Below are 18,786 nucleotides of genomic sequence, written 5' to 3' on the forward strand. Positions count from 1 at the left end.
ACCTCCCAAAGTGCTGGGATTATAGACATGAGCCATCACACCTAGCCTCTTTATTTTGTTAAAATTGTGTATTACATCAATTAATTTTCAGATGTTATACCAATTTTATATTTTTGGGATACATCCTGCTTAGTCATGTTGTATAATCTTTTTAAGATGTTGCTGGATTTGGTTTGCCCAATTTTTTTTTTTTTTTTTGAGATGAAGTCTTCCTCTATTACCCAGGTTGGAGTGCAGTGGTGTGATCTCAGCTCACTGCAGCCTTCACCTCTCAGGTTCAAGTGATTCTCCTGCCTCAGCCTCCAAAGTAGCTGGGATCACAGGTGTGTACCACCATGCCCAACTAAGTTTTATATTTTTAGTAGAGACGGAGTTTCACCACATTGGCCAGGTTGGTCTCGAACTCCTGACTTCAGGTGATCCACCTGTCTCGGCCTCCCAAAGTGCTGGGATTACAGGCATGAGCCACAGCGCCTGGCCTATTTCTGAAAGTTTTCTTTAGGAAAACTCCTTATGCCATGTAGTTACTATTGAATGTTATCTGGTGACCAAATGTATTTGGTTGTAAAGAGAAGATCTCATGAGGCTGAGACTAGGACTCAAGAATGATAATTGGTCATTTTTTCTAGTATGTAACTTCCAAGTGGTTGCAGTATGAAATCAGTGTTCTGATATAAAAAGCATTACCCATATGTGATAGCATGCTTGGTCAGCATTATTCTTCCTTTTGTTTTAATTATCTCTATATTAGCTCAATGGACCCATAGATCACAGCTACTTTGACAAATATCCTCCTGAAAAGGGAATGCCTCCAGATGAGCTATCAGGCTGGGATAAAGACTTCTGACAGAAGAAAAGTTGATTACTGCCTGTACATTACAGAAGAGGACCTCAACGATCAATAATCCAACACATTATTTTCTTTTCAGAGTATTATAATATCTTTGGAAGACCATTAGGGAAAAGAAATCCCTGCACAAGGGGAAGAGGAGAATGGTATGGATGTGATTCTGAGTTATAATGTCTCATTTAGATGCTGTGAATTGTTGATGTATTACATTCTTTGCTTTTCTCAATTGCTAGAGGCTGCCCCATTTTCCTTTCCACAATCAGAGCCATTTTTGTTAAAGTGGCAGTTTTTTCTGCGATCTATTGTTCCACTCTAATCATATCCTTCTAGTTTGAGTACTACTAACATTTAAAAAGGGTCTTGTCCTTGAATAACTAAGTTATACAAATAGAAGGAAATACAATGGTGAATTTTGGAGAGCTCCCCAGCTCTCAGAACTTCATATAAGCATGATGGCATCTTAAAATGGTGGTCTGCAGAAAGCATGGTAGCCAACAGAACCTCCTGACTTTCACCTGTTTGTAACCTGAAAGTATATTAATATGCCTCTGACATGAGTCCAGGGAGAGGCAAGATTGAGCAATAGTCAGTGGTACCTTTCCCCAAAGTAATTGAATCAATCAATCCAGTCAGATAATTATTTTCTATTGGGCAATAGAAAAAAAAGTAAAACAAGAACTATTTTCTTTCCTTTACGATCAGCTGTGATACCTTAGAGACTTTTCAAAAGCCTTTGTTCAAGATAGTTACAAATATGTGGTTAAATGATGCTAAAATATTTTCATAACCAAAGTAGAAAATATGCTGGAACAAAATTGTGAAGGCTTTTGCCTTCCAGTAAATAGAAAGGAGAATATATTCTAATAGGTAAGACTGCTAACTCTGAAAATCTGAGGTATTTTGAAAAATTCTGTGATTGTTGTTATTAATAAACCAAAATTGTATAGAATCATCGTTAATTATTAATCTAAATCCCATTGACAAATGTTGATGCACTGTAATCACTGCTGAGTTAATAGTTCTTTTTAAAGACATCTGAGTCATGGATGGGTTTATAAATTTAGATTGTTAAGACAGGCAAGCCACCGGAAAAGTGATAGGATTTCAGAAGTAAAAGGGACAACAGCATTCCTCCTATCCCTTCCTTGCAATCATCCAAATAATAAATAGGATAGTTTCAATAGCATGGGATCCTAGTACCTAAGAACTTCACTGGTGAATGGTTATATGTATTGACCATGATCATTCCCTTACCCTCCTTCCAAAATGAATGAGAAGCAGAGACTTTTCTGTATTTTTTAAATCTAGCAGAGTAAAAATGCTGTATAAGTTCCGGGATTATTCGAGCTTCTGGTTATATTTTCATATGATAATGTTCTATGTCAAAAGCAACCTCTACTCAGTCCCCACTTATAATTTCATCATTCAGAAAAAAGCCAGCTATATGCTTCCTTAACAAGTTAAGCTAGATAAGTGAAGCCCAATCCAGAGAGGTGCATCCTTAACAAATTAGATTTCCACATTTATAATCCTTTTGCTGAACCAAAGAGTTTTTGTTCCTGGAGCTGTATTTTTAAATATTATGTATTGTACATAGAATAATCATTTTAAGAGGATTGACATAACCTGCTTAAAGAATTTCTAAGAGTTTTAAAGATTTTATTTGAATTTGGTTTATTTGTACTGTACGTTTTCCATGTATATATTTTTAAATTACCAACATATAAAGATAGAAAATTTACATATTGGGTGGATATTAGGACTGTACAGTTATAATAGGAATGATATTCTCAAAGCAGATCAATAGTTGTAATTTTAAAACCCTACATATATAGAAATAAAACCAACTTAGAGTACTACAGGTTTATTTTTCCTGTGATTGACCATGCCAATGTGTTATCTTCCCATGTGATTTTTATTGTTTCCTTAGAGTACTTAAAAGATGAAGAAATGAGAGATTGAACCATTAAATAATCCCAAGTCTGCTATTTACTAACTGAGTGACTTTGGGAAAGTGATTTAGGTTTTTGAGTACTAGCTTTCTCATTCATAGAAAAAGGCAGAGTAAAGTAATATTTACTTTAGAGGTTTGTTTCAGGGATTAATTAAGTTATGTAGAGAGTCTTTTGCCCGGTATCTGTGAAATAACCATTGCTGCATAGACGGGAGCTACTGTTACTGTCTCTATTAAAATTAAAGGGGCCTTAATAACCATTTAGTCCTGAATCTTATGTATCATTGGTATCTGTATGCAGAACTGTACTGATCAAATCCAGTATCTGTCTTTTTTTTTTCTTTTAAATCATGAAGTAAAATGATTGATGAAAACTTCGGTGTATGAGATGAAGGGTTAACCCTCACTAAAATGAAGTGCTTCGTTAAGTTAACCTAAATTTTATTTTTTGTGAATTAAAGATACACACATATAAGGAAATACAGGAAATTATCCTCATATATGCAAACCCATCATTTTCATAATCATTAAATCATTCCCACTCTCTCTTGTTAGGATATAAACTTAATTTTTCATCCTTGAGCTTCTTCCAAGTGGGACCAACTTTTCATAATTATAGGTTCTTAATGTTTTCTTAAAATATAAACACATCTGAAGAAAAGAGTGTATAGTAGTGAAAAGTAAGAGATTTAGAGAAGAAAAAAAAGACTTGGGCTTGAATTCCAGCTCTGCCCAGATTTATGTAACCTTGAACATTAAACCAGAGCTTTATTCTTCTGGAACTTGGAGATATACATTTAAAGCTTTGAAACCTTGCGCCAGAATATTATTACTAGTAGTTCATTCATAACAAACATTTGAAAATAAATATATATGTATTTTTTTTGGGCACAATAACAAATCCTTGTTCTTTATTGCTAGGCATTGTACTAGGAGTATTTATATCTTAATAGATATAAATAATCGTTCACATAAGATTCTAAAATAATTATGAATATACAGATAGTTGACTTTATTCAAAATTTTTTATTTATTGGCCTTAAACATGCATTTTTTTTAAAAAAATGCTCATTTTATTTTTTGTTTAAATTACCTGAGGGCTCCAGTATGATGATGATGATTATTATTGTTATTTATATCTTTCTCTCATTTAAAAAATTCTATATTCAGAGTGCACATGCATGTTTGTTACTTGGGTATATTGCATAATGGTGGTGATTTGGTTTTCAATGTGCCCATCACCCAAATTTAAATATACATTTTATTCACGATTTAGCTCTGATGGTTTTGCATGGCTTAGTAGCAGTTGTTATAACTGTGTAACAAATTACCCCAAAACTTAGTTGGTTAGAACAACCATTTTGTTACTTTCCTAGATTTCATGGGCCAGGAATTCAGACAACACATGACAAGGAGGGCTTGTCTTTGCACCACAGTATCTGGGGAACCAGGTGGAAAGACTCAAAGACTAAAGGTGACTCAGTGGCTAGGAGCTAGAATTACCTGAAGCCTTGTTCACTCACATGTCTGCTACCTGGCTGGGACTTTTTAAAGACAGGACTTAGGACCAGGTTGCCTACACTTACCTTTTCCACAGCTTGGATTCCTCATCTAATGGCATCCTTAAACTAGTCAGATTTCTTCTGTGGCAGCACAGGGCTCCTAGAGTGAGTATTCTAGCTAACAAAGCAGAAGCTATACTATCTTTTATGAATTAGCTTTGGAAGTCAAATGACATCACTTCTCCCACACTCTGCTGGTAGAAACATATATATTTATTTTCAAACCCAGATTTGAGGGGAGAGAACATAGACTTAACTTCCTAATGAAGAGAATTTTAAATAATTTGTGAACAAGTTTTAAAACTGCCACAGTTCACTTCCTGGCCACACATTACTTATATTACTCCCATATGAAAAACAAATTTATTCCCTCCCAAGAGCCTCTCTAAAAATGTCATCAGGGTCTGTCTCATGGCCCTGGGTCATGTCATCTAAATCCAATTCAAGTGAAGATGACACTCTTCAGGTGTAATTCCTTCCATACATTATTTTAGGTCTAAAATTCTGTGAAATAAGTAAATAAGTTATCTGCCTGGACACTCACACAACTAGTGGTAAAAAGCAAAGGATGACCACACCAGATACTTGGATTAGGAGGAGAGAATGGAAGGCCCAAAGCAATAACTAGCCTGTGGTAATCCTGAAATTTGGCCAGACACATGTGAGCTTTTCTCGGCTAAGGACTCACTCCCACTCCCTGTGAGTCATTGTTTATAGCTCATGGTGCCACCATTTAGAATCTTGGTTCTGCCTTCTGAGCCATCCTTCCTCTTCCATAAAATATAGCTGATTTTTCAACTGAGGAGACAGCCACTTTGATGCATGTGAAAATTTGATGGTAGAAATGCCTCTTTTCAGCTTGTTTCTTCCTCTTTATTTCAACTGATACCTTTCTTTTAAAAACTTCATGACTTTTTCATATGCAAATTCATAATCCAGTCCACTAGACAATAGCCAGTCACAAATCTTTTCTCTAAAGATGCTCTGATAAAATGCACTTAAGATTCTTAGAAGTTTTACTTTTTATGAGAGAAGTTCTGTACAGCACATGCAAGATGCCTCAAAAGATTGTTTGACGGGGTGGAGTGGGCACCTTCAAAGATGGCTTCCAGCAATCCCTGCTTATGGTAATCACGGCCTTTTATAATCCCCTCCTCTCGAGTATTGGCTGAACCTAGTGACTTCCTTCTAGCAAACAGAATATAAACAAAGTGAAGGGATGTCACTTCTGAGATCGGATCACAAGGTGACTCGCGTATATTCTCCTGAGCCTCTCTCCCTCTCATTTGCTTGCTCCCAATGGAAGCCAGCTGCTGCAATTTGAGTAAAAGTGGCAAATAACTGAGGGAGCCTCTGGCTAACAGCCAGAAAATGAGGCCCTCAGTCAAGCAACCTGTGATGAGCCAACACCTGTCAACAATCATATGCCTGAATTTAGAGCAGATCCTCCACTGAGTTAAGCCTTTAGATGCAACTGCTGCCCCAGCCAATACTTCGATTGCAGCCTAGTGAGAGACCATGTACCAGAGGACTCAGACAAATGATTCTGGAGTTCCTGGTCCACAGAATATGTGAAATAATAATTGTTCATTGTTTTAAACTACTAATTTGGGAAGGGAAGATTGATATAAAATGGAGGAAGAAGGATAAAACGGACAGAAGAGAAAAAAGTTGAATCCTTGAGGGAAAAACAAATTTGTAGTGACAAACTGGAACACATGAGGACAAAACTGAACCTGCATCTGTTTTTCCTAGTTGCCAGCCTTGGTCATATAGGTGACCTACAGGATAAGCTGGCACCTGTAAAATATTCCTGCTTTAGGATTTGAAGATGCTGAAGGAACATTCTAGCTGGAGCTGGCAGTGCTCTATATCAACAAGGTGAGTCAATAGATGAGACAATGTGTATGAATTGCAGCAGTACTTGGTCTTATATTGTCCCCTGGAATGCAAATATAGCTGCTTCTCATGCCTGCCTTTCAGATCTTATGTAAATTTCTCTTGTGAAAAGACCTAACTCAGAATCATACTGAGAAGGGAATTCTGGGAAATATATTTCTGGCTTAGCTAAATTGACACAGTACAAAGTCACTCAGTTTTAAAACTAGTAAAACATATTATATATTATTATTATTATGTAATTTATTCAGTTTGATTTGGTAATGAGATTTGCTTTCCCTCTTTCTACCCAATAATCTTTGAAATATATTTAGGGCATGGGACACATGACTCAATCAAAATCAGTGATAACAATTTGTCTCAAGTGATTTACAAGCAAGCTATAAACTGAATTAGAGCTGAAGCATTTTCAATTCTGAAAGACATAAAACCAAGATATTTTTGTTTATTTAATTGTTGGTTGCTAAATTAAAAGTGGTACAATGAAAAGTAACATGGAATTTGTTTTGATAAGTATAAACTTCCTCAGTAAGGGAAACACAAATAGACATGCATTTTGGGGGAAGAAGCAGAAGATGATGTGATAATAGAACAAACGGGACTTACTCTTCAGGCAGATGAAAGCAAGCTAGGAGTCACACTGGAACACAAGCTGATATGAGCCAACCATCCAATTCTGCTGCTTAAAATTCAGAAGGATCCTCAGATTGCTAAGTGGATCATAACATGCAAAAGCTCTAACATTGCGCTCTTCTGAATTCTGCCTGTTCAGCCTCTTTTCCTTTGATACAGGGACTTGCTCTGTGTTCCAGCCTGGGGTGCAGTGGCACAATCACAGCTCACTGCAGCCTTGACCTCCCTGGCTCCAGCAATCCTCCCACCTCAGTCTCCCTACTTGTAGTTGGGACTACCAGCTACCCAAAAAAAAAAAAAAAAAAAAAAAAAACCCAAAACAACAACAACAAAACAAAACCCCCAAAACACAACTTTATTTTGTACTTTTTGTAGAGACTGAGTTTCACCACGTTGTTCAGGCTGGTCTTGAAATCCTAGGCTCAAGCAATGCACCCACCTCAGCCTCCCAAAGGGACTACAGGCATGAGCCACTGTACCTGGCCTTAGCCTCTCTGAAGATCTTGTGCTCAGTTTTGCTTTTGGGAAATATAGTCAAAATATTAAAGTGTGCCTTTTCTCTTTGAGGGCTCATAAGGATTGCGAGTAAGGGAGACCTCTTATTCAAATGGGTGCTGAATGCAAAAAAAATTATTACATATATGTCTTAACTGATTCACTCAACAATTATGAATTTGAGCACTTATGTTCCAGGCATTGTTCTAGGTATTGAGAACACAGCAGGATAAAACTGTAGTTCTAGTAAATGCTTATATTTATTATATAACTATGTTAACAGTAATGATCTCCAGGTGGTATAATCATGCATACTTTTTCTATTATCTATATTTTCTTTGTTCCATACATTGAAATTATATAATACAAAAAAAACTTCATTAAAAAAAGAAATTTGAATCAGAAATGTAGGCTAGATATCAGATATAGTATTTTTAAAAAGGGGGGACTGTTGAACATCTATAAATTTTACTACATCACATCAGTTTATTGGCAGCAGACTGGCATAGTCTTTTTCAGGCCTCAACAGCATTCAGCACCTTTATTCACTTGAATCTTTGAGTTAAACTTTTACAGACTTCCTGGTTATGCTCTGTATTAGTCCGTTTTCATGCTGCTGACAACGACATACCCAAGACTGGGTAATTTATACAGGAAAAAGCATTTAATGAACCTATAGTTCCACGTGGCTGGGGAGGCCTCACAATCATAGCAGAAGGCAAGGAGGAGCAAGTCATCTCTTACATGGATGGCAGCAGGCAAAGAGAGAGCTTGTGCAGGGAAACTCCACCTTTTAAAGCTGTCAGATCTCATGAAACTTACTCACTATCATGAGATCATCACGGAAAAGACCTGCCCCCTTGATTCAACTGCCTACCACCAGGTCCCTCCCACATGTGGGAGTCAAGATGAGATTTGGGTGAGGACAGAGCCAAATCATATGATTCCACCCCTGGCCCCTCCAAAGTCTCATGTCCTCATATTTCAAAACCAATAATGCCTTCCCAACAGTCTCCCAAAGTCTGAACTCATTTCAGCATTAACTCAATAATCCACAGTCCAATGTCTCATCTGAGACAAGGCAAGTCCCTTCTGCCTGTGAGCTTGTAAAATCAAAAGCAAATTACTTCCCAGATACAATGGGGGTACAAGCATTGGGTAAATACAGCCGTTTCAAATGGGAGAAATTAACCAAAATGAAGGGGCTATAGGCCCCATGCAAGTCTGAAATCCAGCAGGGCAGTCAACTCTTAAAGCTCCAAAATGATCTCCTTTGATTCCATGTCTCACATCCAAGTCATGCCAATGCAAGAGGTGGGTTCCCATGATCTTTCGTAGCTCTACTCCTGTGACTTTGAAGGTACAGCCTCCCTCCCAGCTGTCTTCATGGACTGGTGTTGAGTGTCTGCAGCTTTTCCAAGCACATGGTGCAAGCTGTCAGTGGATCTACCATTCTGAGGTCTGGAGGATGGTGGCCCTCTTCTCACAGCTGCACTAGGTGGTGCCCCAGGAGGGACTCTGTGTGGGGGCTCCAACCCCACATTTCCCTTCTGCACTGCCCTAGCAGAGGTTCTCCATGAGAGCCCCGCCCCTGCAGCAAACTTCTGCCTGGACATCCAGGCGTTCCTATATATCCTCAGAAATCTATGTGGAGGTTCCCAAACCTCAATCCTTGACTTCTGTGCACTTGCAGGCTCAACACCATGTGGAAGCTGCCAAGGCTTGGGTCTTGCACTCTCTTAAGCCATGGCCTGAGCTGTACCTTGGCCCCTATTAGTCACTGCTGGAGTGGCTGGGATGCAAGGCACCAAGTTCCTAGACTGCACACAGCATGGGAAGCCTGCACCAAGCCCATGAAACCATCTTTTATTCCTAGGTCTCTAGCCTGTGATGGGAGGGCCTGCTGTGAAGACCTCTGATGTGCCCTGGAGACATTTTCCCCATTGTCTTGGGGATTAACGTTCAGTTCCTCATTACTTATGTAAATTTCTACAGCCACTTGAATTTTTTCTCAGAAAATATAATTTTCTTTTCTATCACTGTCAGGCTGCAAATTTTCCAACTTTTGGGCTCTGTTTCCCTTTTAAAACTGAATGCCTTTAACAGCACCCAAGTCTCCTCTTGAATGCTTTGCTGATTTGAAATTTTTTTCACAAGATACTCTAAATTATCTCTCTCTAGTTCAAACTTCCACAAATCTCTAGAGCAGGGTCAAAATGCTGCCAGTCTCTGCTAAAACATAGCAAGAGTCACCTTTGCTCCAGTTCCCAACAAGTTCCTCATTTCCATCTGAAACCACTTCAGCCAGGACTTTATTGTCCATATTGCTATTAGCATTTTGGGCAAAGCCATTCAATAGTTCCAAAGTCACTTTTTGGGTATCTTTTCAGCAGTGCCACACTCTACTATTACCAATTTAATGTATTTAGTCTGTTTTCATGCTGCTGATAAAGACATGGCCAAGACTGGGTAATGGATATAGGAAAAAGCATTTAATGGACTTACAGTTGCATGTGGCTGGGGAGGTCTCACAATCATGACAGAAGACAAGGATGAGCAAGTCACATCTTATATGGGTGGCAGCAAGAAAAGAGAAAGCTTGTGCAGGGAAACTCTGCCTTATAAAGACATCAGATTTGCTGAGCCTTATTCACTATCATGAGAACAGCATAGGAAAGACCTGCCCCCATGATTCAATTGCCTCCCACCGAGTCCCTCCGACATCAGGTGCGAATTCTCCAGTATTTGTTTTTCTGTTCCCACCTTAATTTACTTAGGATAATGGCCTCTGTTTCCATCCATGTTACTGCAAACACAAATGGACATGATCCTGCTCTTTCTTATGGCTGCATAGTATTCCATTACGTATAGGTATCACATTTCCTTTATCTAGTCCACCATTGCTGGGAATTTAGGGTGATTCCATATCTTTGCTGTTGTAAATAATGCAGTGATGAATGTATGCCTGCATGTGTCTTTATGGTAGAATGATTTGTATTCCTTTGGGTATATACCACATAATGAGATTGCTGGATCAAATAGTAACTCTGTTTTAAGTTTTTTGAGAAATCTCTAAATTGCTTTCCATAGTGGCTGAACTAATTTGCGTTCCCACCAACAGTGTATAAGTGTTCTCTCTTCTCCTCAACCTCACTAGTATCTGTTATTTTTTGCCTTTTTAATAATAGCTATTCTGGCTGGTGTGAGATGGTATCTCACTGTGGTTTTGATTTGTGTTTGTCTAATGATTAGTGATGTTGAGCATTTTTTCGTACGCTTTTTGGCTGTTTGTATGTCTTCTTTTGAGGAGTGTGTGTTTATGGTCTTTGCTCATTTAAAAAATATATTTTTTCTTCTGGACATAGGGTCTCACTCTGTCACCCAGGCTGGAGGGCAATGATGCAATCTCAACTCATTGCAAACTTGGCCTGCTGGGATCAAATGATTCTCCCACCTTAGCCTCCTGAATAGCTGAGACTACAGGCATATGGCACCACACCTGGCTAATTTTTGTATTTTTAGTAGAGATGGGGTTTCACTATGTTGGCCAGGCTGGTCTCAAAATCCTGACCTCAAGTGATCCACCCTCCTTGGCCTCCCAAAGTGTTGGGATTACAGGTGGTGAACGACTGTGCCCAGCCTGCCCATTTTTTGATGGGGTTGTTTGTTTTTCACTTGTTAATTTGTTTAAGTTCCTTATAGATTCTGGATATTAGACCTTTGTCGGTTGCATAGTTTACAGATATCTTCTCCTATTGTGTAGGCTGTTTACTTTTTTGCTAGTTTATTTCGCGGTGCAGAAGCTCTTTAGTTAAATTTTTGACTGTTTCAAAAAAATGTTTAGTCCTACTTCTACCAGACTTTGTATGCCTTGTTCCCTCACCTTTTCCCTCACCACCAGGCAGAGTATCTCCTGACAATAAATTCTCTGTGCCAAATGGATACATATTAATTAATTAATTACTTGACTGATAGAGTCCCTCAACTAACATTTTTGCGACTACTCTGTGCCAGGCACAATTCCAGCACTGGTGTTCAGCAATAAACAATATATACGTTCATCATAAAACACGTAATCTAATTGCATGACAATGACAGTAAATAAAGAAAAACAGAAGGTATTACAAAATTTATCTCAACGTACAACTTGTGCATAAAAATTTTAAAGGTAGTATCTGTAGCTTATCTCATCTCTTTTGAGCTTTCACCTACTAGTTAGCCGGTAGGGAGGGGAAATGAAAAGTCTCATTCAGTTTAAAGTTGATCTAATCGAATACTTTAAGCAGTCCCTCTAGGGCAGTGGTTTTCAGATTTTGGTGTGGAACTTGATACATGCATTAAGAATCAGGCCACACCCTTTAAGGATCCTGGTTCTCTCTGAGCTTTCTTAATAACCCAGGTGGATCAGACAAGCAGCAAAGTATGAGAATCTTTGCTTTATGAAAATTTGAGTCCCTCTTAAACAAAAATGCTCAGATTATCATTTAGCATCTCTTCTAAATATGTTCCTTACCAAGATGAAGCCAATGTCAGTGCTCTAAGGCAGGATATCTACTTGGTTGCTGTTTGGCTGATACTCAAGGTCAAAGTCTATGGCTAGGGAAGCTCATCATTTGTCTCTCTGGGCTGGGACAGGGCCCAAAGCCTCCTTCATTGAGTCAGATTCTGATTGGTTATGCTAGCACTAGAGACCTTCAGGGTTTGACTATGGTGTCTTGCAATTCTAGGCAAGATTTGCTCTGGATAATTCGCTACAAACCTACCTCCTCACTACTAAGGGAATCCCCTCTGATCAGCTCCCTAGCTGGACATTCAGAGTTATAGATTCTGTTTTCACAATGTAAAAGCCAAAAGGATTCATGATAATTATAGCTCAGGGCCTCCTGCTGCTCAGCTATGCTGCACCCTCAATATTACTGTGCTACAGTTGCCTCAGGGAAGCCTGTGAGGAGCCACAAACACAGGAAAGTGGGGATTTTTTTTCCCTTCCCTTTCCACAGTTTCCCGAGGGTAGAAAAGTGCAGGCTTTCTCCTCTTTCTGCTATGTCTGGACTTCCCTTAGATACGTAAAACTCTCTTGTCTCTTCCACAAAGCCTGATCCTTTATAAGCTGAAGGAGGAGATATAGGAATTTAGATAACCCTTTCTGAGGACCAAAGCTTGTCCTTTGAATTTTAAAAGCTAAATGTTTCCTAGGACTTTCTCAGAGCAATCCTACTGGAACTAATCCTGTCGGCAGGTGGATGATTCCAGAAAAGAGCCAAGATTTATTCTTGGTAAGCAAAGGCAAGATCACATTAATAATTTAAAAGAGAATTATTTCCCCTTTGCAAAATAAATAAAGCAGAAACTTTCATCACTGTGATAAATGCTATTAATACAATTAAACAGGATCGTGGGATAGAATGCTGCTGAGAAGAGGTGAGAACGGCTTTGAATAAGTGGTAAAGAAATGCCTTCCTGAGTCAGTGACATTTGAGCTGAAACCTGAATGATGAAAAAGAAACAGGCTTGAGACAGTCTAGGATAAAGTGTTCCAGGCAGAGAAATCAAATGCAAAAGCTGTGGGGTATTAATGAATTTGGCATGTTTCAGAAACAGAAAGCAGTCCTGTAAGTTTCCAGAATTGTGAGAGCTCAGAGAGGTAGACAGGCCCAGATTGTGAGTCTCATAGGCCACAGTAAAGAGTTTGGTTTTATCCCAAATGAAATATGAAGCCATTTGATTTTTTTTTTTTTTTTTTTTTTTGGAGCAGAGGAGGGATCTGATTTATGGTTTTGAATGATCACTCTGGTAGCCATGCTAGGATGAAACATAGATTGAAGAATGAAGGAAGCAGGCAGTTGAATTACTTAATTCAGGGGAAAACTGATGAGGGCTGGCTCAGACTAGAGTGTCAGGTGGGTCACGGACAAAGAATACTGGGTAGACTGGAACTGTGTTTGGAGAGAGAGGTGATGAGATTGGATGTGAGAGTGATGGAGAGAGAGGAAATAAGCAAGGACAATCCTTGGGGTTTTCAAGGTCTTAAGTTGGTATTTGAATGTACACAAATATGTATGTATGTACGTATGTATGTGTGTGTGTGTCTGTCTATGTGTGTGTAAAATATCCTTCTAATAACGTTTGCGGACTGTGGTCTCAGTTATTTTTCAAGTAGAGTTGCAGATATTGGTGATTACAATTTTATGAGGTAAAACAAAAAGAAAGAAGAATCACATTTTAAGTACTTCTGTGACAGCAGGGCACTGAGTACTTTATATACGTTATCTCACTTGACATTTTTGCCTCCATTTTATGTAGTTATTATTATTACCATATGTTAAGTTGGTGCAAAACTAATTGCAGATTTTGTCATTAATTTCAATGGCAAAATCCGCAGTTACTTTTGCACCAACTTAATAATAAATGTGGAAGCTTGACCCAAGTTGGAAAAAAATTAGCACACTTCAAGGACTTATTCAACTAACATTTTTAAAGGACCCACTGTGTGCATGATATTTATTGTTGTTACTCAGAATGGGTAGCATCATTTCTATCACTATGACCATTTATGGGGAATAAAAGAGTTTTAAATAATCATTGTTGTGTGGTATATTTTTGTAGTCAAAATTGCTTAAAACAAAAGACCTTGCATTTCATGAACTAACTATAATATGTAATAGCTATGGTCAAAAATATTCTCACGTATGCATCATACTGGGACGTCAGTCAAAATATCTATATTATGTACAAGCAGTGCTGTTAAGGTTTTAGATGATGGAATGTGATCAGAGTGGGAGAGTTTTGAACTTAGCTTTTTATCTCTCTTCATTCAAAGTTCAACTTCTGCTACATTTCAAGTTTAACAGAGTTGGGAATACTAGCTCTTTCTTTTTTATCCTTTAGCCTATTTTTATTTAATTTTTTCTTACATTGAAATTCAACATTCACTCAATAAACATGTTTGAGCACCTATCGTACATACAATAATCCATAGAGCAACTGAAATCAAATACCACAAAGAATTTCTTGGTTATGGTTGTGATTTCATATTACATATTAATGACTTGGCCTTGATTCAGTACAATTTTATATTACAGGGGAATATTGGATATCATATAAAAGAATCATTGTTTAATATTAAGGGGAATAGAATAAAATTTAAACTTTACGGTTACTACAAATGTTAAATATATTTGCATACAAAAAGAGAGAAAAGACCAAAAGAAAATAACAAAAAAAAATGTTGACCTCTGAGTTGCAGAAAAATAGATTATTTTCCATGCTTCCTACCTTCTCAATATTTCTCTAAATTATTGAAAACATATGCAATAAAAATTTTGGTCATGAGAAAGATGACCTTTTTTTGTGCGGTAAGAGCACTTAACCTGAGATCTACCCTCTCAAGTTGTTAAGTGCATAATACAGCAATATTACCTATAGGCAACTTGTTGTACAGCAGATCTCTAGAAGGTATTCGTCTTGCAAAACTGAGACTTTACATTTGTTGAATAGCAACTACTCATTTCCTCTTTGCCCCAGCCCACGTAACCACCATTCTACTGTTTCTTTGAGTTCAACTATTTTAGATACTTCCTATGAGTGGAACAATGCAGTTTTTGTCCATCTGTGACTGTCTTATTTAATTTACCATAGTGTCTTCCAGATTCATCAGTGTTGTCACGTGTAGCAAACTTTTCTTCTTTCATAAGGCTGAATGATTTTCCATTATATGTACATACCGCATTTTCTTTATCCATCCATTCCTCAATGGACATTTAGGTTGTTTCTCTATCCTGGCTATTGTGAATAATGCTGAAAGGAGCATGGAAATGGAGATATCTCTTTCAGATCCTGATTTTAATTCTTTTGGATGCATATCTGGAAGGGGATTGCTGGCTCATGTAGTAATTCTATTTTTTTTTGTTTTTTGTTTTTTGTTTTTTGTTTTTTTGAGAAATCTCTATGTTGTTTTTCATAGCAACGGCACCATTTTACATTCCCAAAAATAGTATACAAAGGTTCACATTTCTCCATATCCTCACCAACAATGGTTATTATTATTTTTTGATAATAGCCATCCTAAAAGGTGTGAGGTGATTTCTTATTGTGGATTTGACTTGCATTTATCTGATGATTAGTGATGTTGAGTATCTTTTCATATACCTGTTAGTCATTTGGATGTCTTCCTTAGAGAAATATCAGTTCCAGTCTTGCCCACTTTTCATTGGGTTATTTGTTTTTTTCCTATTGAGTTGTAGGATTCAAATAAATAAAATCGGAAATAAAAAAGTGGACATTACGATTCATGACACAGAAATAAAAGGACCACAAAACTACTATAAACAATTATGCACCAACAAACTGGTAATCTAGAAGAAACAGATAAATTCCTAGACTCATACAGCTTACTGGAACTGAACCATGAAGAAACAGAAAACATGGACAGACTAATAAGCAAGGAGACTGAATCATCAATCAAAACTTCCAAGCAAAGAAAACCACAGAACCACATGTCTTCACTGGTGATTCTACCAAACATTGAAAGAAGAGCAAACACCAATCTTTTCCACGACTCCAAAATAATTGAAGAAAAGGGAACATTTACAAACGTATTTTGAGTCCGTCATTACTCTGATACCAAATCCAGACAAAAACCTCACAAGAAAAGATCATCACAGGCCCAAATGTCCTTGATTAACAAGAATCCTCAACAGACTACTGGCAAATCGAATTTGACAGTACTTTAAAAGGATGGTACACCATGACTAGGACCATACATCATGTACCACACAACATGGGGTTCATCTTTGGGGTGCAAGGATGGTATGATACGCAAATCAATTAATGTGAAACACTACATTAAAATAATGGAGAATAAAAATCACATGATCATTTTCATGATGCAGAAAAAGGGTTTGGCAAACCTTAATAGTCTTTCACTATAAAAACTGAAAAAACTAGATGTAGAAGGAATTTACCTCTACATAATAAAGGTCACATATGATAAACTCACAGCTCACATTATAGTAGATGACAAAATCTGAAAGTTTTCCTCTAAGATTAGGAAAAAGATGAAGATTCTCACCCTCACCACTTCTATTCCATATAGTATTGGAAGTACTAGCCAGATCATTTAGGCAAGAAAAATAAATGAAAGGCACCTAAATTGAAATGGAAGAAGTAAAATTGTCTCTGTACATGACTTGGTCTCATATAGAAAAGCTTAAAGACTCGACAAAACAAACAAAACAAAACAGAAAAACAAAAAACCTGTTAGAAGTCATTTAAAAAGTAAGTATAATTGTAATATACAAAATCAAGATATAAAAATCAGTTGTGTGTTTATACACTACTAACAAACTCTCTGAAAAGGCAATTAAGAAAACAATCTTGATGCTTATTTAAAGCATCAAAAAGACAAAAATATTTAGGAATACATTTCACCAAGGAGATGAAAGATTTGTACACTGAAAAAATAGAAAACATTGATGAAAGAAATGGAAGAAGACATAAATGAATAGAAAGAAATTCCACATAAATGGGTTAAAAGATTTAAAATGCCCATACTAGCCAAAACAATCTACAGATTCAATGCAGTCCCTATCAAAATCCAAAGGCATTATTTGCAGAAATAGAAAAAAAACACTTATAAAATGTATATGGAAGTACAAAAGATCTTGACTAGCCAAAGTAATCTTAAGAAAGAGCAAACCTAGAGGCATCACACTTTCTGATTTCAAGATCTATTACAATGCTACAATGATGAAAAGAGTACAATATTAACATAAAACAGACATACTGACCAATGGAACAGAACAAAGAGCCCAGAAATAAAACCATACTTAAAAGATTAATTGATTTCTGACATGCTTGACAAGGGTACCAAGCATGAACAATGGGGAAGAATAGTCTTTTCAACAAATGGTGTTGAGAAAACTGGATATCCACATTGAAAATAATAAAACTGGATATGTAGAAACAAATTAGAAATCCATATAAGCCATTCTGAGAAATCAGACTACCAGGAAAATCCTGTTAAGCATAAGCCAATCATATCACTTCTCTCTACAAAATCCTGTGATGACTTCCCTTCTCACTCAAGAGGAAAAGCCAAGATAATTCGTATCTAATAGCCTAGCCCATTCCACTTCCATCTCTGTTACCTGTCTGACTTGATGTCCTGCTTTTCTCTGTCACTCACTCCATTCCAATCACATTGGTCCCCTTGCTCTTCCTCAAACATGGCAGGTATACTCTCATTTTGCATGCACTTCTTTCTCTTCCAGGAATTTAAGTATTTACCTCCAGGTATTTACCTCTCTTTAAGTTTTGACTCAAATCTAACCGTCTTAGTGTGTTTTTTCTTGATGACCTATTTAAAATTGCAACCCCTCTAGTACTCTTTATCCTTCTTCTCCTTGTTACTTTTTCCATAGCATGTATGACTCTCTAATGTAACATAATATACATTTTATATATTTATCTACATATTTTTCTTAGTTTCTGTCTCCCTCCAGTAGAGTGTAACTTTGACAAGGACAGGGTGCTGTATCCCTGGTGTGTAGAAAAATGCTTCATGTATTATGGGCAATTAGCAAACGTTCTTGGATGAATGAATGAATTTTAGGTGAGGTAACTGAACCTAGAAGAGTTAAACAACTTCACCCAGTGTTGCCAAACTTCATCACAGCCTCCATCTTCTGATTCTGTTGTCCAATATATCTTTCAGCATACAGTTTTACTCTTATAATATCTACATACTAAATTAAATATGAATTTTTTGTGGTTGTCTGCTACTTATAAATGCTTACAAATGAATAGATTTATTTTCTTATACAAAGACCACAGAATTTAGAGTATGGCTTTGACTTGTTGATTTCTCAAATAATCCCTTTGTAGGATTTGACTGTTTTCTTTCTTTTTTTTTTTTTTTTTTTTGAGATGGAGTCTCGCTCTGTCGCCCAGGCTGGAATGGAATGCAATGGCGTGATTTCAGCTCACTGCAACCTCCACCTCCCGGGTTCAAGCAATTCTCCTGCCTCAGCCTCCCGAGTAGTTGGGACTACAGGTGTATGCCACCACACCCGGGTAATTTTTGTATTTTTAATAGAGACAGGGTTTCACCATGTTGGCCAGGCTGGTCTTGAGCTCCTGGCCTCAAATGATCCACCCACCTCAGCCTCCCAAAGTGCTGGGATTACAGGCGTGAGCCACTGCACCGGGCTGTTTTCGTTTTTTAAGTAAATCAATGCTAGAACCTAACATAGGCCCTAAAAATTTCAAATCAGCATGTTAAGCAGAAGAGCACATCAGACCAAATTGTGCACAGATATACAGAACTTCACTTTCATGTATTTAATGTAAATGTCCAATTTACAGCAAATTTAGGGAATGTGTGATAAAAATTT

The 18,786-nt window shown here is 37.3% G+C and overlaps 1 protein-coding gene across 1 annotated transcript in view; it reads left to right on the forward strand.

Moving 5' to 3' along the window:
• Positions 1-3,064, forward strand: part of PRKG2 (protein kinase cGMP-dependent 2) — a 126,228-nt gene extending 123,164 nt beyond the window's left edge. The window contains exon 19 of the mRNA XM_017893943.1: positions 752-3,064. Coding sequence (XP_017749432.1) covers positions 752-847 — 96 coding nt within the window. The 3' untranslated portion in view covers positions 848-3,064. The remainder of the gene's footprint in view (positions 1-751) is intronic.
• The last annotated feature ends 15,722 nt before the right edge of the window (positions 3,065-18,786 follow it).

The sequence above is a fragment of the Rhinopithecus bieti genome, unplaced genomic scaffold (genome assembly GCF_001698545.2).
Source record: "Rhinopithecus bieti isolate Rb0 unplaced genomic scaffold, ASM169854v2 scaffold_23591, whole genome shotgun sequence".
Classification (NCBI taxonomy): domain Eukaryota; kingdom Metazoa; phylum Chordata; class Mammalia; order Primates; family Cercopithecidae; genus Rhinopithecus; species Rhinopithecus bieti.